A 16048-nucleotide genomic window follows, 5' to 3' on the forward strand; every position below is an offset into this window, starting at 1 on the left:
TAATATGCAAGACAGGTAGCCCCAAGCAACAGACTGCCTTAAAAAAAAAAAAAGCACAAAGGTAAAATGTTTTTAGATACAGTTATGTATAAAGACGATTCCTATTCTTTTGACCTAGATCTCATAATAGGATCGTGAAGCTTCTGCTCTGCTCTTTTTCTAGTTTCCCTGATGCTGCTACGATTTTAAAGCATTCACCTGAGGAAAGATTCTGGCAACTGGAGGTCTGTCTTACTGTGCTTTGTGACACCAGAAAGGGGAACTTGAAAGAAATTTACATTTCTGATTTCCTCAGGGCTCCCTGCTTCATGAAAATGCTGAATTGTGACTGTGCAGCTAAAAGGAAAAAAATAATTTTAATCATCTAAACAGTCTCAGTCTGACCAAATCACCACCTCTGTTTTGTAACTCAGAGTTACATGGCCGCAATCAACCAGCAAGTTGATACCTGCTTATTAGAAAAACTTGAGAGCAAAGCTTCCCTTTTAATCGCTTGTCCTCTAACTCCATCGGTCTTTTGCTCTTGATTATTCAGCAGAAAAGATATAAAGCTATTGTCCTTCCCTGAGACCAAAGCCTAGCACAGCCTATAATCCCGTGATTGACATTTGCACAAGGCAGGCTGAAATAACAAGATTGAAATTCCTCAGGCATCTTAACTCCTATTTCACAGGTGAGTGAATTACTGAGCTACTACATAAGCAGGAGAACCGAAGCTTTAAAGCAGAGCTAGTTGTTCACAGCAAGAGGCAAAAACCCAAACACTTGAAATTGATGACCTGAACTCACAATCTCACCTTGGCATCAAACTCTGAGCTGCAGTTGGCACTGATTGTATGGCAAAAGCAGCATTTTGGGCAGTCCCACTCCTTCAGTATTTTGTACTCCTTGGCTAAGGCATGCCTTCCAGCCTCTTCTTCTTTACCTTTGTGTACTTGGGTTTATAAATGCTCTTCTCAAACATAAATTCTGCTCATTCAATGATTTAGCTAGCTTCCTGTAAGCCGGAAGGAGTTGCAGAACTGGGCAGCATGTTAGGTCACTCCAGCCTCTTCTGGATCTAGGCTTATGGCCAGTGGTCAGGCTTACAGCTTCTGGCAGATGTTGTGAGTCATCTTGCGAGGAGGTCTTAAAAATCAAAGAGCTGCCACAGTAATTCAGATCAAATACCTATCTAGGCCAGTACCATACCACTAGGTGACAAACATATGTTTAGAGATAAGTATAGAAGTGGATCGCTCTATATTAGGAAAAAATTACATGGCTGTGCTTCAGCAAACTCTTGGGAAGTCGAACTGCACCTGTGCTATAATACCCTTAAAAGCTACTGATGGTTCTAGTATCCAGCCTTATCCTTCTTATTTTCATTTATAATTTGGCCTCTACAACATATGGCAGACACATTCTGTTGTTTGTACTGCATAAAAAAATATTTTTGTATTAAAGTCATCTCTGTGTACCATTGTTTTGTAATGAAAAACAGCAAGTTACTCATTATTCACACTCTGTACCAGTTCTGATTTTTCAGGCACGTCTACAAGATATTGCCTAACCATCTTTACAGGTCTGAAAGACACTGATCATAAATGAAGTTGTCCCATATCCCTGATCACCTTTAGCGTCTCCTCCTTCGAGCAATTTCTTGTTCTACAACATCATTTTTGAGCTGGTTAAGATGAGAGCGATGTACCATGAGCACAAATATAAAGAACTATTTACATAGTAGCATGACTTGTTTTAAATTTATGATTAGCACTCAAACATTTCAATGGCTGTGCCAAAAAATAAGCTGTGCCAAACTCATCTACTCAGGGGTTTTCTTAGTATGAATATTTAAATTGTTCCTAAATGCCTCCACCATTTTTGCCCATTTATTTTTAAATCAGCCTCCTCTCACACGAGTGCTTTTCAGCAGTTATACTGTGAACCAGACATTTTGCTCTGCTCAGGATTAAGAATTGTTTCTCTTCTTGCAGTGTCTGTTTGTATTCCCAGAAACAGCCCTCCTCTGTAGAGTTTAACAATCATTCAGAATTACACCTTGTTATAGTTAATTTGCAGAGTTCTTCCACCCACAGATTTTTCCTTCTCGGCTGTGACTAAGGCTCCCTGCACAGTCGGTCAAATCAGTAAGAACGCTAAAACAAGTTCCATGTACCAAGCACCATGGAACTGCAACCCACAAAGACAAATAATCTTTTGAGGCTGCTAATCCTTAACATGCTCCACTGTGATAATGATCACTTCTCCAGCTACTCCACCGCTGTCACCAGCGCACAGCTCGCTCCCTACGACAAAATCCCCTTCTGTTCATCACAGTTACAAGGTCCTGCATCACCAGCCTCCTTTAAAGCAGAAATACAAGTTCATTCATGTTAGTGTACAGTATTGTGTTTCATTTGTCTTGTTTAAATAAAGTTGTTTTGCTGTGTACCTTACTTATCTACATCATAACTGGCATTCTTTCAATTACTTTCTACCTGCGTTGTAGTTGCTTATTTTGCCTTATTTTCTTCAGGGATTCAGTTCTCTTTCTACAAGATGCATGACCTCAAACTGTCCGAATGTCCCACGCCAAAGGCAGCAAGTGACCGCTGGCTACTCCCACTCTGGTAGGGGGGAGAAATAAAACCTGCAGTCTTAGGGCACTTTCACAGTTCCCTTTTAAATGACAGCTCGAACCCAGCCTGGCTCCCTGCCCACAGTTCCACAGGACAAATCCAGACCAAAGCCCAAGCTTCTGAAGTCTCTTAAAAGGAATTCAGAATTTTACACCAGTCTGAATTTTGCTTTCACAAGCGTCTAGGCAGGGAAGTCCTGAATCAAAAGCAGCTCTGTACAGCAAAGAGCTGTTTCTTTCTTAAGCGTGCTGGAAGAGGAAGGACCCATCCTGCTCTCCGGGCTGCATGCACCCCGTTGAAAACACAGCTCAATTATGCATTTCCTCCTCTTACCGCAAGCTCGCAGACAGCCGGTCACAGAAGCACTGCAGTCACATGCATCTGCAAGCTCAGAGCAACCACCTAGAAAGCTCTTCTCTAAGTGCTTGGTACAAACCCTTGCATGCAGCTCAGCCTACGAAGATAGAATAACAACACGTAGAGGTGAGCAGCAGCAGAAGGCAGCGAGCAAACAACCAAACAGGAGAGTTACTGTGATGAGGGAAGAGAAACTGAAGAAACAGATCAGTTAAGAAAAAGAGCCCCAAGAGAGAATTTTCTTTAGACCCGTAAATACAAGAAAAACATCACTAAAACAATTTGAAAATTACTAAACAATTGACTTCAGTATCAGAATTTAAGATGGAGATATTGTACTTAGTTCTGGCTCTTATCTCTACAACAACAGAGATATTAAACCTTTTTCCTCAGGGCTAGGAAAATATAATTGACCTTTAACTGTGGAGCTCTCCCTTCCATTTTTCAGAACCTGCAAACAAAGCATTGACAATAGCTCAAGGCAATTGAAGCCCTTGATGCTTTCAGTCTCCTCCATTTAAATTACTGACTTTTAATTGACTAACCTTAGCTGAGGAAAAACAGTATCAAGAAACATTATCTCACAGAAGTCTGTTCTGTGGTTTGCCTTTAACCAACAGGTTCAAGATAGGTTGTCTTTAGCATTAACGTGACTTCATTATGCAGGACTCTGAGATCAAAGCCAAAAACATGCCAGCTGGGTTGGTGGACAAAACCAAAACGTGTGGTATTTAAATGTGTGCCCTGTTTTCATCATAGCATTTCCAAATAGGTAACCTGAATTTAAAACTGTACACACAACTCAAACAAGTTTCTGTATTTACAGATTTTCACTTTGAAACTTAACAGACATCTTTTTCAGCCCAGAAGCTTATTCCCAATGACTTCCATTAAACACAGAGGTTTCTTCTGTCTGCTCCAGCAGATAAAAATTGCTGCAATTACGCTCTGTAACGTATGCTTTATTATGCCGTGCTTCTTTCCAGCCCATTCTCCACAGACATCCTGCATATGATCAAAGAGAAATCCACTCAAATCCACAAAGGGAGCTCGTCCTAAAAGGGGAGCTACTGCTGGGGTAGCGAAGGGGGCACAGGAGGAAGAATATTGCCAAAGCTCTGCCGACTTTAAGCAGCACCACCCCTCTTTCAGCGTGCTCTAACACGACTGCTGAACAGATTAAACGGGAGAAAGGAGAAAGCGAGGGTAAGGGTCATGAAAAACAGAGTACAGACAGGAAAACCAGGAAGCAAGGATAGTTATCACCTTAAATATATGAAAGCCAATGGTATTTTAAAGGTCTGAATACTGGGAACTGTAAAGGCAGGTGGAAAGGCCATTTTTTTGTTGCTTCAAATCTCAGTATCTTTTGAAACCTGTTTTTAAATAGTCTTAACAAAATATGGCCCCAATCCCAAAGTCCTGGTAGTAAATTAGAACAGAATTAGTTATTGATTATTAGAATACAGGCTAGATTACAAGGATAAGAGCTGGGCACAATTACAACAGGAATCATCAGTAAGAAAAAGAAACGATTACCAATCTAACTGCTGCATAACAACACTTTTGTTAACCATCCCATCCCTTTTTTCTGTACAGAACTGAGATCACCTCACTTGCTTTCCTTAGATATTGGCATAACGTGGGGTACTAGCCTTCTGAATCTTTCCTAGTCCTCTTTAAAAGCTATTAAAAATTAACATGACTTTCTCCGGCAGTCTTCAGTGAATCATTCCAAGACCGAAAAAAAATAATGCTGACACTTTTGACACCGTTCTTAAATTCTGAATTTAAATTATTATCTTTGCTTCATATCACACCATTCAGGACAGAAAGCAACTGCCCTCAAAGCTGTACAAAACCAAACAGAAGTAGAACAATTCTCCTCGACCAGCTCTTTTCCACAGCATTTCTCTCAATACAATGCAACATGTCATCATGTAGAAGACTGCCTCTGTCTCAAGCTTGTGTTAGAAGGAGGTTACATATGGAAGAACGACGACTTGTCATGAGCTCACAGCTATGCACATTGGTTAAGAAAAGCACAAAATCATATTTCAGGTGACTCCCCCCAGCCCTGTGGAAGAAGGCACCTCTATCAATCGACTGGACTCACTGTTTATTTCTGAACAGACAAGAGTTTGAGAAAGCTTGAGAGCATTACAAAAATGAGGAGGTACTGCACAGAAGTGTCCTTCAAAGGCAAAGTTTGCTTGTAAGAGCTCTTCTTGCACAGGCCTGTGCCGACAAGCAACAAGGCACCTGACAGTAAGTTTTAAGTTAGCATTTACAGAGTCTTACAGTCCCTGAACACGTCACAATTGATGGGCAGATACAGGACTACCTCAAACTTCACAGGTGCAAGGTCATTCTCTATAGGAAGCCTTAGAGGTATCCAGGTAGCCTTTGATCAGCTAACAATCCACCCAGCAAACACCTACGTGCATGGGAACTCCCTGATAGAGGCTGCTCTTAAAAACACAACTTAGCTGTCACAGTGGCCATAGTACAAAATGATTATTTTGTTTAAGCACAACAAATGCACACGAGAAAGCATTAAAATAGTTCTGTAATATCCTGACACATCAGCTTTCTAGTCTTCCTCACATATTTAGATCCAGGCTTCCTTCAAAGGATTAAAACAGTAACATGTATAGAATGTAAAAGTTGTGTGTACATATATATGGGCGTGGGTGTGTGAGCATACACACACACCATACAGTAGACGATATTAAAAAGTAGTAGTATTTTCAGAAGACAGAGAAGGAAAAGGAAGCTAGATAAGGCTTACTGCCTAAAGCTCATTGTCCGTCTTAAGCAATTACAGCCAGAGACTGAACTGTTCTCATTTTCAGTAGAGATATGGATTTACTCTTTTATTACAGATCATAAGAAAACAAACAGGTCGGCACTCTGTGAACATACTCAAAATAGCCGTGTGCTTACAAGGAGCATGTGCGGCTTCCACTACTGCCCTACAGTTCATTAGTTAACGGAGAAGTCCGCGCTGCCTCTAGCTTCTGTCGTGAAAAGATGGCAACACCAAAGACTTCAACCCTTGAAAAACAGGAGTGGAATTTAAAGCAAAAATCTGCTTTTAAATACAAAATCTTAAGTCTCTTAAGGATAACTAATAAACTTAGCTAACAAGGTATTGTGTCTGTTCCACAGCAGGACCAGCAGTTCTCTACATGAGGAAACAGAGATAGTTCAGTCTAACGCAATGTTTTGAAAAAATGCTCTCATCATCTCACCCTTCTACTGCTTTAATGGAATTCCTAACTTTGCTAGGCACATTTCCTTCTACAACACAAAATACTACAAACGGTGCTTGAGACTGAACACTAGCTTTGAGAAGAGTCACACTGTAAGACAGCAACAAAAAAGTTGGATATCTAGCACAGCTGTGAGAGCAGGTTCCTTTCCAGGTTTTACTTCTGTCCTTTGTCCAGATAATCTACAGCTACCAAAAAGAACTGTTTGTGCACCCTCCAGCTTTTCTTCCCTCCCCACACACTAAATCTTTATAATGGTCAAGAAGGATATTTAGGACACGGTCAAGGAGCCAAGTAATAAAGGAATTCTTTCTTTCATGTTAACACGTGTGAATTCAATCAGGCTATCCAAAACTAAACACTGAGCCAAATCACATTATTTTTGTCAAACCAAATCAAGTTTATTATACCGTCTGACATTCTAATTTATTCAGTAAAGATTTCCAATATGTATCTTCAAACTGTAGTTTAAAAAAAAAGAAGCCAATAACTTCCAGTCTGTCCTTATTTTGATAACGAAAGGAAAAGAGACATGTTTATATTTCAAATTCCACACCCGGACCTTGTCCACAAAATTTATTACCATCCTGCTCCGTAGTTAGAGAAGAACAAGTTAAACAAAACAAACATGCACTGCAGAACAAGTGGCCCTGTCCTTTGTCTTAAGTAACAGCCCAACAGCTCATCTCAATATGATCTGAAACACAAAATGTAGGCATTTTCCCTCCCCAACCAATGCACTCTTGTTCAGGAGTATTGTACTGAACTTCATTTTCCTTAATAAGACTGTTATAACATGTTATTTCATCAAAGAGAGTTATTACAAATGAGATTAAAGTGCCAGGATGGTTTCTATAATCACTGCCTGTTCAAAAAGGAACAAACCTTGGAAGATTTTCCTGATCAGGTAATTCTTTGATAATAGATGTGCTTATATGACAATCACAGAATGGTGTGGGTTGGAAGTGTCCTTAAGGATCACCCAGTTCCACTCCCCTGCCATGGGCAGGGACACCTCCCACCAGCCCAGGCTGCCCAAAGCCCCATCCAGCCTGGCCTTGGGCACTGCCAGGGATGGGGCATCCACAGCTTCTCTGGGCAGCCGGTACCAGGGCCTCACCACCCTCAGAGTGAGTAATCTCCTCCTAACCTCTAACCTAGATCTCTTCTTGATTAGTTTAAAGCCATTCCCCCTTGTCCTGATCTGATTGATCAAAAAGCTGCTCTCTGACCAACTGTCGCTCCCCCCGAGGGACAGTGCTTGTCACCAGCCTCCACCTGGACGCAGAGCCATTGACCACCACACTCTGGGTGCAACCTTCAAGCCAAATCCTTACCCACTAAGTGGTCCACCCGTCAAATCCATCCATCTGCATTTTGGAGATCAGGGTGTTACGTGGGACTGTGTCAAAGGCCTTGTAGAAGCCGAGGTAGATGTTCTTCCCTTGTCAACTGATGCAGTCACTCCGTTGCAGAAGGCCACCAGTTTGGTCAGGCAGGATTTGCCCTTGGTGAAGCTGTGCTGGCTGTCTCGGATCACCTCCTTGTCCTGCGTGTGCTCTGCATTGCTTCCAGGAGGATCTGTTCCACTATCTTCCCAGGCACAGAGGTGAGGCTCACCAGTTTGTAGTCCCCCAGATCCTCCTTTCCAATATTTTTAAAAATGGCAGTGATGTTTCCCTTTTTCCAATCACCAGGGACTTCACCTGGACTTCTTAAATATGATGGAGAGAGGCTTGGCAGCTCCATCAGCCCGTTCCCTCAGGACCCCGGCTGCATGGCATCAGGCCCCACAGGCTTGTACCTGTTCAGTGTCATCAGGTGGTCTTGAACCTGCTCACAGAGCAGTGGGAGGGACTGTTCCACCCAGCCTTCACCTAGGAGCTCAGGGAAAATAACCACGGGTTCACGGTCAGTAATTACTGTCAACACAAAAATCTGCAAGACCTCAGCAGCATATTAGAAGTTCTGGAGCCATTCCCATTTCAGAAATCAGGTTGATTAGAGCTATGGGATATTTTCTTCCTAGATGACACCAGAAGGTGTCAGAAGTCAAAATGAACACACCTAGTAATACACACGTGCTGCTTTACACTGAAATTTGCTTTAGATTCTATTGGATTCCACAAAAAAAAAAAGTCTTTGATAGCTGTTTTATTATGACATTACAAAGGTGAACACTAGACTCACTCAGGCATTCAAGCTCAAGCATGTCAGAACTCCTACTCACATTTCTGTAATCAATATATGCAATTATTTACTTCTTTACAGAAGAATTGTATTATCTCTATGCTATTAAAATCAACTTTGTTTCTCTCAGCCGAATCCTTCTCTATGTTGTACTCTTTAAGAGGGTACAATCTTAAGCACCTGAAGCCTACACACACTGAGTGGGCAAATAACCAAGATAAACACTTGTAGCCTTGTGGTACACACAGCTTAATGAAATCTTAACAAAAATTGACAGAAATAGGAAAATAAAGCTCTGACTAAAATATTCGTAGCAAGAAGACAAAAGGTTATCTAGAAAGAAGCCAAGGATAACAATCCCATCAAAATCACATTTTGAGTATATAACCCAATCCGACACTGAGAGTGGACTTAAATTGATCCATCCCAGGATAGGATGGATGTCTAGGATATCCACATACTGCAGCCTCAGACCACTAGCAGTCAAAAAAATATACAGAAAAATGCAAATAAACAAAACACATTTTCCATATACATACCCTTGAAAAAAAAAAAAAAAGTGAATGAAAAGGATTGGAGGGTTTTCAAAAGTTCTGCAAGCAAAAAATAATTTAAGCCAATGATAGTCACCATAACACTGTGCAAGAGGGTATTTTTTTTTCCCCTCCTCAAAGAGGGACTCTCATTAAGAGAAAGTTGAGAAGCACTGTGCTAGAGAAACATTGACAAGCAAAAGTGGATCATTTTCAGGCACAAAGGTACAACAATGATGTCATATATCCGAAAACCTTGATAGCTGTGCAATACCTACTGGCCCCAAGAAGTTAGTTATATGGAAGCATGCAGTAGAGAAATCTGGCACTTCCGAAGTTCGCTAAGATACATATCCCTCACCACTTCAAAGAAGTATCACATGGTCATCACGACCTGTTCAGAAGTACTGCTAAAGACGAAACCAAAAATCTACTCTATGAGAAAACTGAAAAGATGATCTTAATTTCTGGACTTAAGCATTTGATGGCCAGGCTTGGTAATCTTAAAGGTCTTTTCCAACCTAAAACTTCCTGTGATTTGCACTGACGTATTCAACACATGAATCAATCCTCTCTCCATACATCCATAAGCTTCACGTTATCATCTGGATCTTTCTACATGCAAAAAACTCTGTCCTTTAACTTTGGGCAGAAGTTTACTTTAAACGTTTAATACACAAACATCTTATTGCATATGGCTTCTGCCACATTCATTTACACAGAGTCGAGCAAAATAAAAACAATCCAAGACAGAGATTTGTTCTAGCTGAAGCCAATACCAGTCTGACTAAAAAGAAGAGCTTATCACTCTGATGAATGCAAAACTTAAGACGTACCTCAGGGCACCTCTTACAGGCGCCCAGGCGCTACCAGTGCTAAATAAAGGACAGCAAACACACTTGCCTATCTGTAAGCGAGTTTACCTCCAAACACGGGCATGGGCATCTGTTGAAAATGCTGCTTCACAGACCTCTCTTAATGCAGATCTCACTTCTAAGGAGAAATAATTCACAGAGGACCAGAACTAACCATTTTGATTAATCTTCTGCCTGACTCAGAAAATACATAAATAGTTTGCACACGCTGCATGAGAGTCCATTTATTATTACCAGAAGCAAATGCTAACCATAATTTTTAAATAGTGAGATATTACTCTTTTTCAGCAGTCTGGGTGACTGAATGTGAAGTGAGGCTGTACCAGCTATATTTTATTATTACATACAATTTTAGATATAGTCTTAATCCAAGACAAAGTGCTTTCGCTTCAGAACATGAGTCATTTACCTTCTACTTTCTTATTTTTCCCACCTATTACCAAAGTAATCTGGATTCACCAGTTCTCGTTCCTGACTTAAGGGGGTCAATGCCGAGCAGTCCCAGGATTGATCTCGCGGCCTTCCATGGCAATCAAGGTCATACCAGACAAAAAGCTATTCAGCGTCAAAGAGCACTGTAATTTCTTCTTGTGTCATCATCCTAATATTATTCAAACAAAAGCCTGCAAGTAAGTTACAATGTGATGTAGCTCTCCTAGCCAATTCTAGGAGAGGAATCCTGCAGCTCCTTTGAAGCACATTGTTACCAGCAACAATGGAAGTTGCTCTATAAAGCTACAACCCAACAGAGAAGAGCATTTAAAAAAAAAAAAAAAAAGCAGCTTTGGATTCAAAACTGAGTCACAATTAAGTAATTCACTACTTGGAAGTTACGTTACAGAATTTGTGCCCCCCAGATATCCGCATTTTCATTCACATGATGCACACCACAATCACTGTAGAGCTCTAACACACTCGTATACGCTGTAACAGCTGGAATAAAAAAAAAAGGCTAAGAACTGGATAAAACAGACACTTCTGATGAGATCTCTTTTCTGAAATAACGTTCACTTTACGGTGGGGGCCTAAACCACGTATTGCGCTACATACAGAGAGACTTGAAATCTTGCAAGGAGTTTCCCAAGAAGCATAAAACAGAGTAGGAGGTCTCAATACCACACATGTGGTTTGAGAGAAAAGAAAGCAAACACAGCAGAAAAGAAATGATGGCTCCGATGTCTACCACAGCAAAACCACCGTTTCCCGAGGCAACTGAACAGATTGGGCCACTGCATCTGGAAATGCCGACTCAGTATGGGCGAGTGGCCAGCTCCTGACTGAGCACCCTGACTGAACAGTGGCCAGTTTCTTCAAACATAAAGAGTACCAGCTCTGTGCTTACTGAAAGGAAACTTTTGACAGACTCATTCAGCAAGACATCCCACTGCAGCCCTGGTTTAAAAAAATGTAACAGTAATCATTAAACACTATGATCTAACTAGACTAAAAAGTTATTAATAATCTGCTGGTTAAGACTCTACGAAAGCTACAAAACCCTAGAGGTTTTTATAGGAATCTAGAGTTCCTGTAAAATTTGACACATTTCTGTTTTCAAAGTGGTAAAACCAAACCACGTAATGTTACAAACTGACTTTCAGAAAGGTTTCGGGAAACAATAGAACCAACCCAATCGCATTGTGTATATTGTGCCCAAGATTTATTTCCGTTGCAATAATTCCAACTTCACACCACCAGAAGTGTAACATGGCATCTGTGTGACACTGGAGGAAAGAGCAGCAGAACGGGGTGCAGACCACATTACAGCCTGACGACCACTACCACAGAACTTCATCCTGCGCTGGTTTCACCTGTCTCACAAGGAGAAAGCTCACTTATGGTAACTAAAAAAAGTAAATGAATACTGGGATCAGGTGGAGGTTATTATTTCTTCCTAAAGAAATCAAAAAGAAAAGGACCTTACGCTTCAATTACTTTCTCTAACACGTAGCCATACCCTTACCCCATCACATACAAGTGCCCATCGGTTACATCCAGCTATGTCATTTTCTGTAACACGTAGCCAAACCTTTACCCCATCACACAGACGTGCTCATGGTTACATCCAGCTCCCCTGGTCCTAGGATGGGGCAAGCAGGAGGAGAGGGGAGCGCGGGGCAGAACCAAGAAGGGCCCCCAAGGGACAACACAAAGCCAGGAGGCTGTCACGCGTCCTAAGCCACCGGTAAGGTCTCCGTGAACCAAACGCAGCGCAAGAAGCACGAAAGGCTGCGAGGAGAGAAACTAAACCGGGGAAAACTCCAACGCCGCCTCATCCCAGGAGGGGCTCCGAGGAAAGAGGCGCCCGAGCGGGAGCACGACGGAGACGGGCGTGAGCTTAAAAACGGGTGTAAGAGAGTGAGAACAGACGGGGAACGCGAAGCCAGGCGGGCGAAACACCACGATCTCTGCCAGCACCCGCCACAGGCGCCTCAATAACATAAAACGCGGCTGGGGCGAGGGCAGGGGCGGGCAGGGGCAGATGGCGGCACACGGGGGGAGGGGCTCGGAAAGGGCCAGGAGGAGGCGGCGGCGACAAGGACAGGCCGGGCCCGGAGCCGCCGAGGGGCTGGGGCCGAGGAGGAGCCGCGGGGGCCGTTACGGGGCGCAGCCGAACGCGGGGGAAGGAGGCGGGGAGCGGGGGGGGGGTCCCGTACTCACTTCTTGTGGGGCGGCTTCTCCCTCCTGCCCGCCGCCGCCGGCTGCTTGGGCCGCCGCCTGCGGGCCTGCAGGGCCAGCACTGCGCGAGGAGAGAAGAACAACCGGGAGACGGCGTTAAGCACAGCGGCTGGGGCTGCCCTGCCTTGCCAGACACCCCCCCGGCCCCAAAACCCCCTCTCCCGCCGCGCTACCTTTGCGCGAGTTCATCGCCCCGCGCCGCACGCTCCGGCCGGACTCGAACCTGGGTCCTTAGCGCCGCGCCCTGCCCGGCCCTGCCCTGCCCGGCCCTGCCCTGCCCTGCCCCTGCCGCGTCCCCGCGCCGGGCACCGGCCGGCAGCAGCGGCCCCGCCCCGCCCCGCTCGGTGCCGGCCCCCAGTGCGCAGGCGCGGGCGGGCTGGCGGCGGGGCCGGGGCCGGAAAGGCGGGGGCGGGGCGGTGGCAGGTGGCGGCGGGAGCGCACCTGAGGCGAGGCGAGGCGAGGGGCGGCCCCTGGGTGGCAGCGGCTGGGCTCCGCTTGGCTTGGTGTTGATGAGTTATTGTCGTTATTTGGGGGTGCGCCCCGCGCTGGGATGCTGGAAACTTTGTGGCAGCTTGTTCTAATAAAGAATTATTTCGTAGAATTATGAATAAAGACCTCCAGTATCATCTGACACAACCGCCCCTACCACCACAATCACCCAGTAACCGTGTCCCCAAGCACCACCTAAGTATTTGTGTGAAATCTGGCGCTCGTGCCACAGATCCCCAAGCACACGGTTCTGAGGGATTTCAGGGAAGGGATGGAGATGTGCAGGGCTCCCTGAGCTCAGAAAGAGGCAGCTCTGCCCTCCACCAGCAGCCACCTCCAGGGGTCCACCCTTGGGTGTCCCTGAGGGGGTTGTTCAGCTAGTAGCCGAGTGAAGCCACCCAAACACCACCCTCATCATCCCTGTGCTGCTCCGTGCTCAGGGTCATGGCAAAGGAAGGATGAGAGGAGCCCCACAGCCCTGGAAGTGCCCCTGTGCCTCCCCAGCAGCCGCCCGGGGCTAGGTCAGCCTCAGCTTATCGGGAACTGCGGGGTCAGGTGCCAGAAGCAATTAACCTCATGACACAAATCCAGGGAAATTAGATTTCCTTAATTCTGATTCTCACTAAGTTATTTGCCACGACTGACAACTCTACAAGTTTTTTTCTTCCCGCAGACTACGACAGTAACGTGGCATCACGGTGCCCACGAAGCCGGATGCTATTTGGATATGGCCTAGTTCTGACCTGTTGAAAGCTGTCATCTATTTCTGCTGCACATAGCACGCCTTGATTTTTGACACTTGTTCTGACTTTGAAATTTCATGTACTCACAATTTCTAATTATGCTTGATGCTGAACATGATCTGGGTCAGACTGAGAACTCCAGTGTGAGTGTGAGGCTTGTCTCACCTCTCTTTTATCTGCGTGTGGGACTGGAATTCAAAGGCATAATAATGAAAGATAACAGCGGATGGTCACTAAATTTCAAGGCAGAACTGCCTCCCTAAATGGCAAGCCAAAGAATGCACAAGGATGAAGATCTAAAGGGAGCTGTGGTCAAGGTCTTGTGAGAGTGAAGAGAAGCAATAATCACTAGTCTTAAGTAATTGGATCGTAGAGATTTCAGCTAGACAGAAAATTGAATCCGTAGCTTTGGTTAGTTCAGCTTGGAAATGGGACAGGAACAGAAATACAAAGCTAGACAGCTCAGAGAGGACATACCACAATGTGTAATACATTTTCATCTGGCTAGGGAGCCTGGTGAACAGAAAACAATGGAGCCATGAAGTTTCTGAACTCCAACTCTTCTCTGCCAACATGAGGCACCACAGCTGCATTTCTAAATCAACACATTTTCTGTTTTCCATCCTCCATAATAAAGGAAGATGGAAAAAAAAATAATAATCCATGCTGGTATGTTATGCATCTGCCTTTTTGTGGTTAGTCTTTTAGTGATAGTTCAGCGTGATGGATCAGCCAACAGATGGCTGTACTGGAATGTTGAAGTCTTTCTTCTTAGAAATTATAGATACATGAAAATTAAGAATAGTTGGATGTAAGAAAGAAAATTACATATCTACCCTTTGGTTTTAGGCTAATTTTAATTTCATTGGTTCAGTTGTGCCTTTGTATGAATGCCTGTGCCTGTACAGACAATGGTAGAAATGAGCAGCTGATGATGGAGAAATGGTGAGACTATTCTTTTTTTATTATTTATTTTCAGTGGCAGTGCTGGCTTCAAGTTATCTTTTAGGTTTGGCTGTAGAGCAAAAATCATATTAGGGCCCCAAACATCTTTTCAGCTACTCATGTGCAATTCTATTTACTTCAGTGGGAGATTTATATGTAGAACTGATTGGAAAATTGGGTCTTAGGTAACTGTGAACTTTGCTTACATCAGCAGGGTTACAAATTCACCAAATCTGACATCAGGAAGGAATTTTCCTCATGAGCATAATGTCAGCAACATAATCAGGCTTGGGAACAATTTATTAGTGAACAGAGAAGGAGTTATGTTAGTACCAGGTGAGTGTATTCCACCCAGTCAATGTCTCTGTATTCAATGAACACGTATTCCTGATTTTTGTTGTGATTTTTTTTTTTCCTGAAAAGCTGCTTGGATAATGCTCATGAAGAAGTGAAAAAAGTGAACTGAGACTCTATGTATGTATAGAGAGGATTACCATGTGCAATTAACTAAACTGAAGAGTAAATTAAGGTAAATAGAGGCTAAATGTATTTCAGGAAAAAAAAAATGTATTTCTCAGACTCTTGAGAATCTAACTCCATGAGAGCCCAAGCTGTAAGTGAAAATTAAATATATATATATATATATATATATATACAGAAAATTGAAGAAATAATTCATGGCACTTGGATTGCCCGGACTATGTCTTTTTGAATCCGCTCATTTCAGTGAAATTCTTCATCCTAATTTCAGTATGTCTTATTGTATGCAACCTTTACCTTTTACAAAAATAGATGATGAATAAAGAGAGAAGACCAGAAAGCAAAAGAAGATGTTTGCAAAAATCAATGAACAACATAAAGAACAGTGGACTAGGTCAGAATGCAACTGTTTCTGGCTGCCTCTCTTTGAACATAATACGGGAACAGGTGCCTGTTCTATTACAAGGATTACCGCAGACCTCATTCACAGTGGGGAAGGGCACTGTGAGATTTAGGTAATATGACCTTCACAGAAAGGAGTAACATCAGATTTAGGTGATCTCGGGTGCAAACATCAGGGGAGGGAAAGGAGAAAATAACAGATTATGGGATGATATTTTACTTCTTTATAATGTTGTTCAGACCAGACATCTGAAACCCCACAGATGTTTGGTTTCTTTTCTTTCCACCCGTCTTTGAAATATCCCACTTACACAAGAAGACATTAACTTTTCAGACATGAATGAAATATGTTTGTACAGAATAAGAAGTAATCTAGCAGCAATCCTGTAAGCATGATAGTCTGCTTTCTGAGAATAATTCACAATTCTTCCCTGAGCAGAGAGATGTTGGAAGCTTTCGCCC

At 43.3% G+C, this 16048-nt stretch overlaps 1 protein-coding gene across 16 annotated transcripts in view; it reads right to left on the reverse strand.

Annotated features, from left to right (window-relative positions):
• Window positions 1-16048, reverse strand: part of SRPK2 (SRSF protein kinase 2) — a 150373-nt gene that overhangs the window by 128469 nt on the left and 5856 nt on the right. For 6 of the 16 annotated variants that reach the window (XM_038176220.2, XM_072032498.1, XM_038176252.2 and 3 more), the window contains one exon: window positions 12510-12588. The exons of 4 other annotated variants lie outside the window; for them this stretch is intronic. In XM_038176220.2, coding sequence (XP_038032148.1) covers window positions 12510-12588 — 79 coding nt within the window. Of the gene's footprint in view, window positions 1-7590; window positions 8131-12509; window positions 12589-12700; window positions 12876-12968; window positions 13105-16048 lie in introns of those variants that run through there. 6 more of the 16 variants (XM_038176205.2, XM_072032460.1, XM_072032455.1 and 3 more) reach the window with 4 other exon arrangements.

Source organism: Anas platyrhynchos, chromosome 1, assembly GCF_047663525.1.
Source record: "Anas platyrhynchos isolate ZD024472 breed Pekin duck chromosome 1, IASCAAS_PekinDuck_T2T, whole genome shotgun sequence".
Lineage (NCBI taxonomy): Eukaryota > Metazoa > Chordata > Aves > Anseriformes > Anatidae > Anas > Anas platyrhynchos.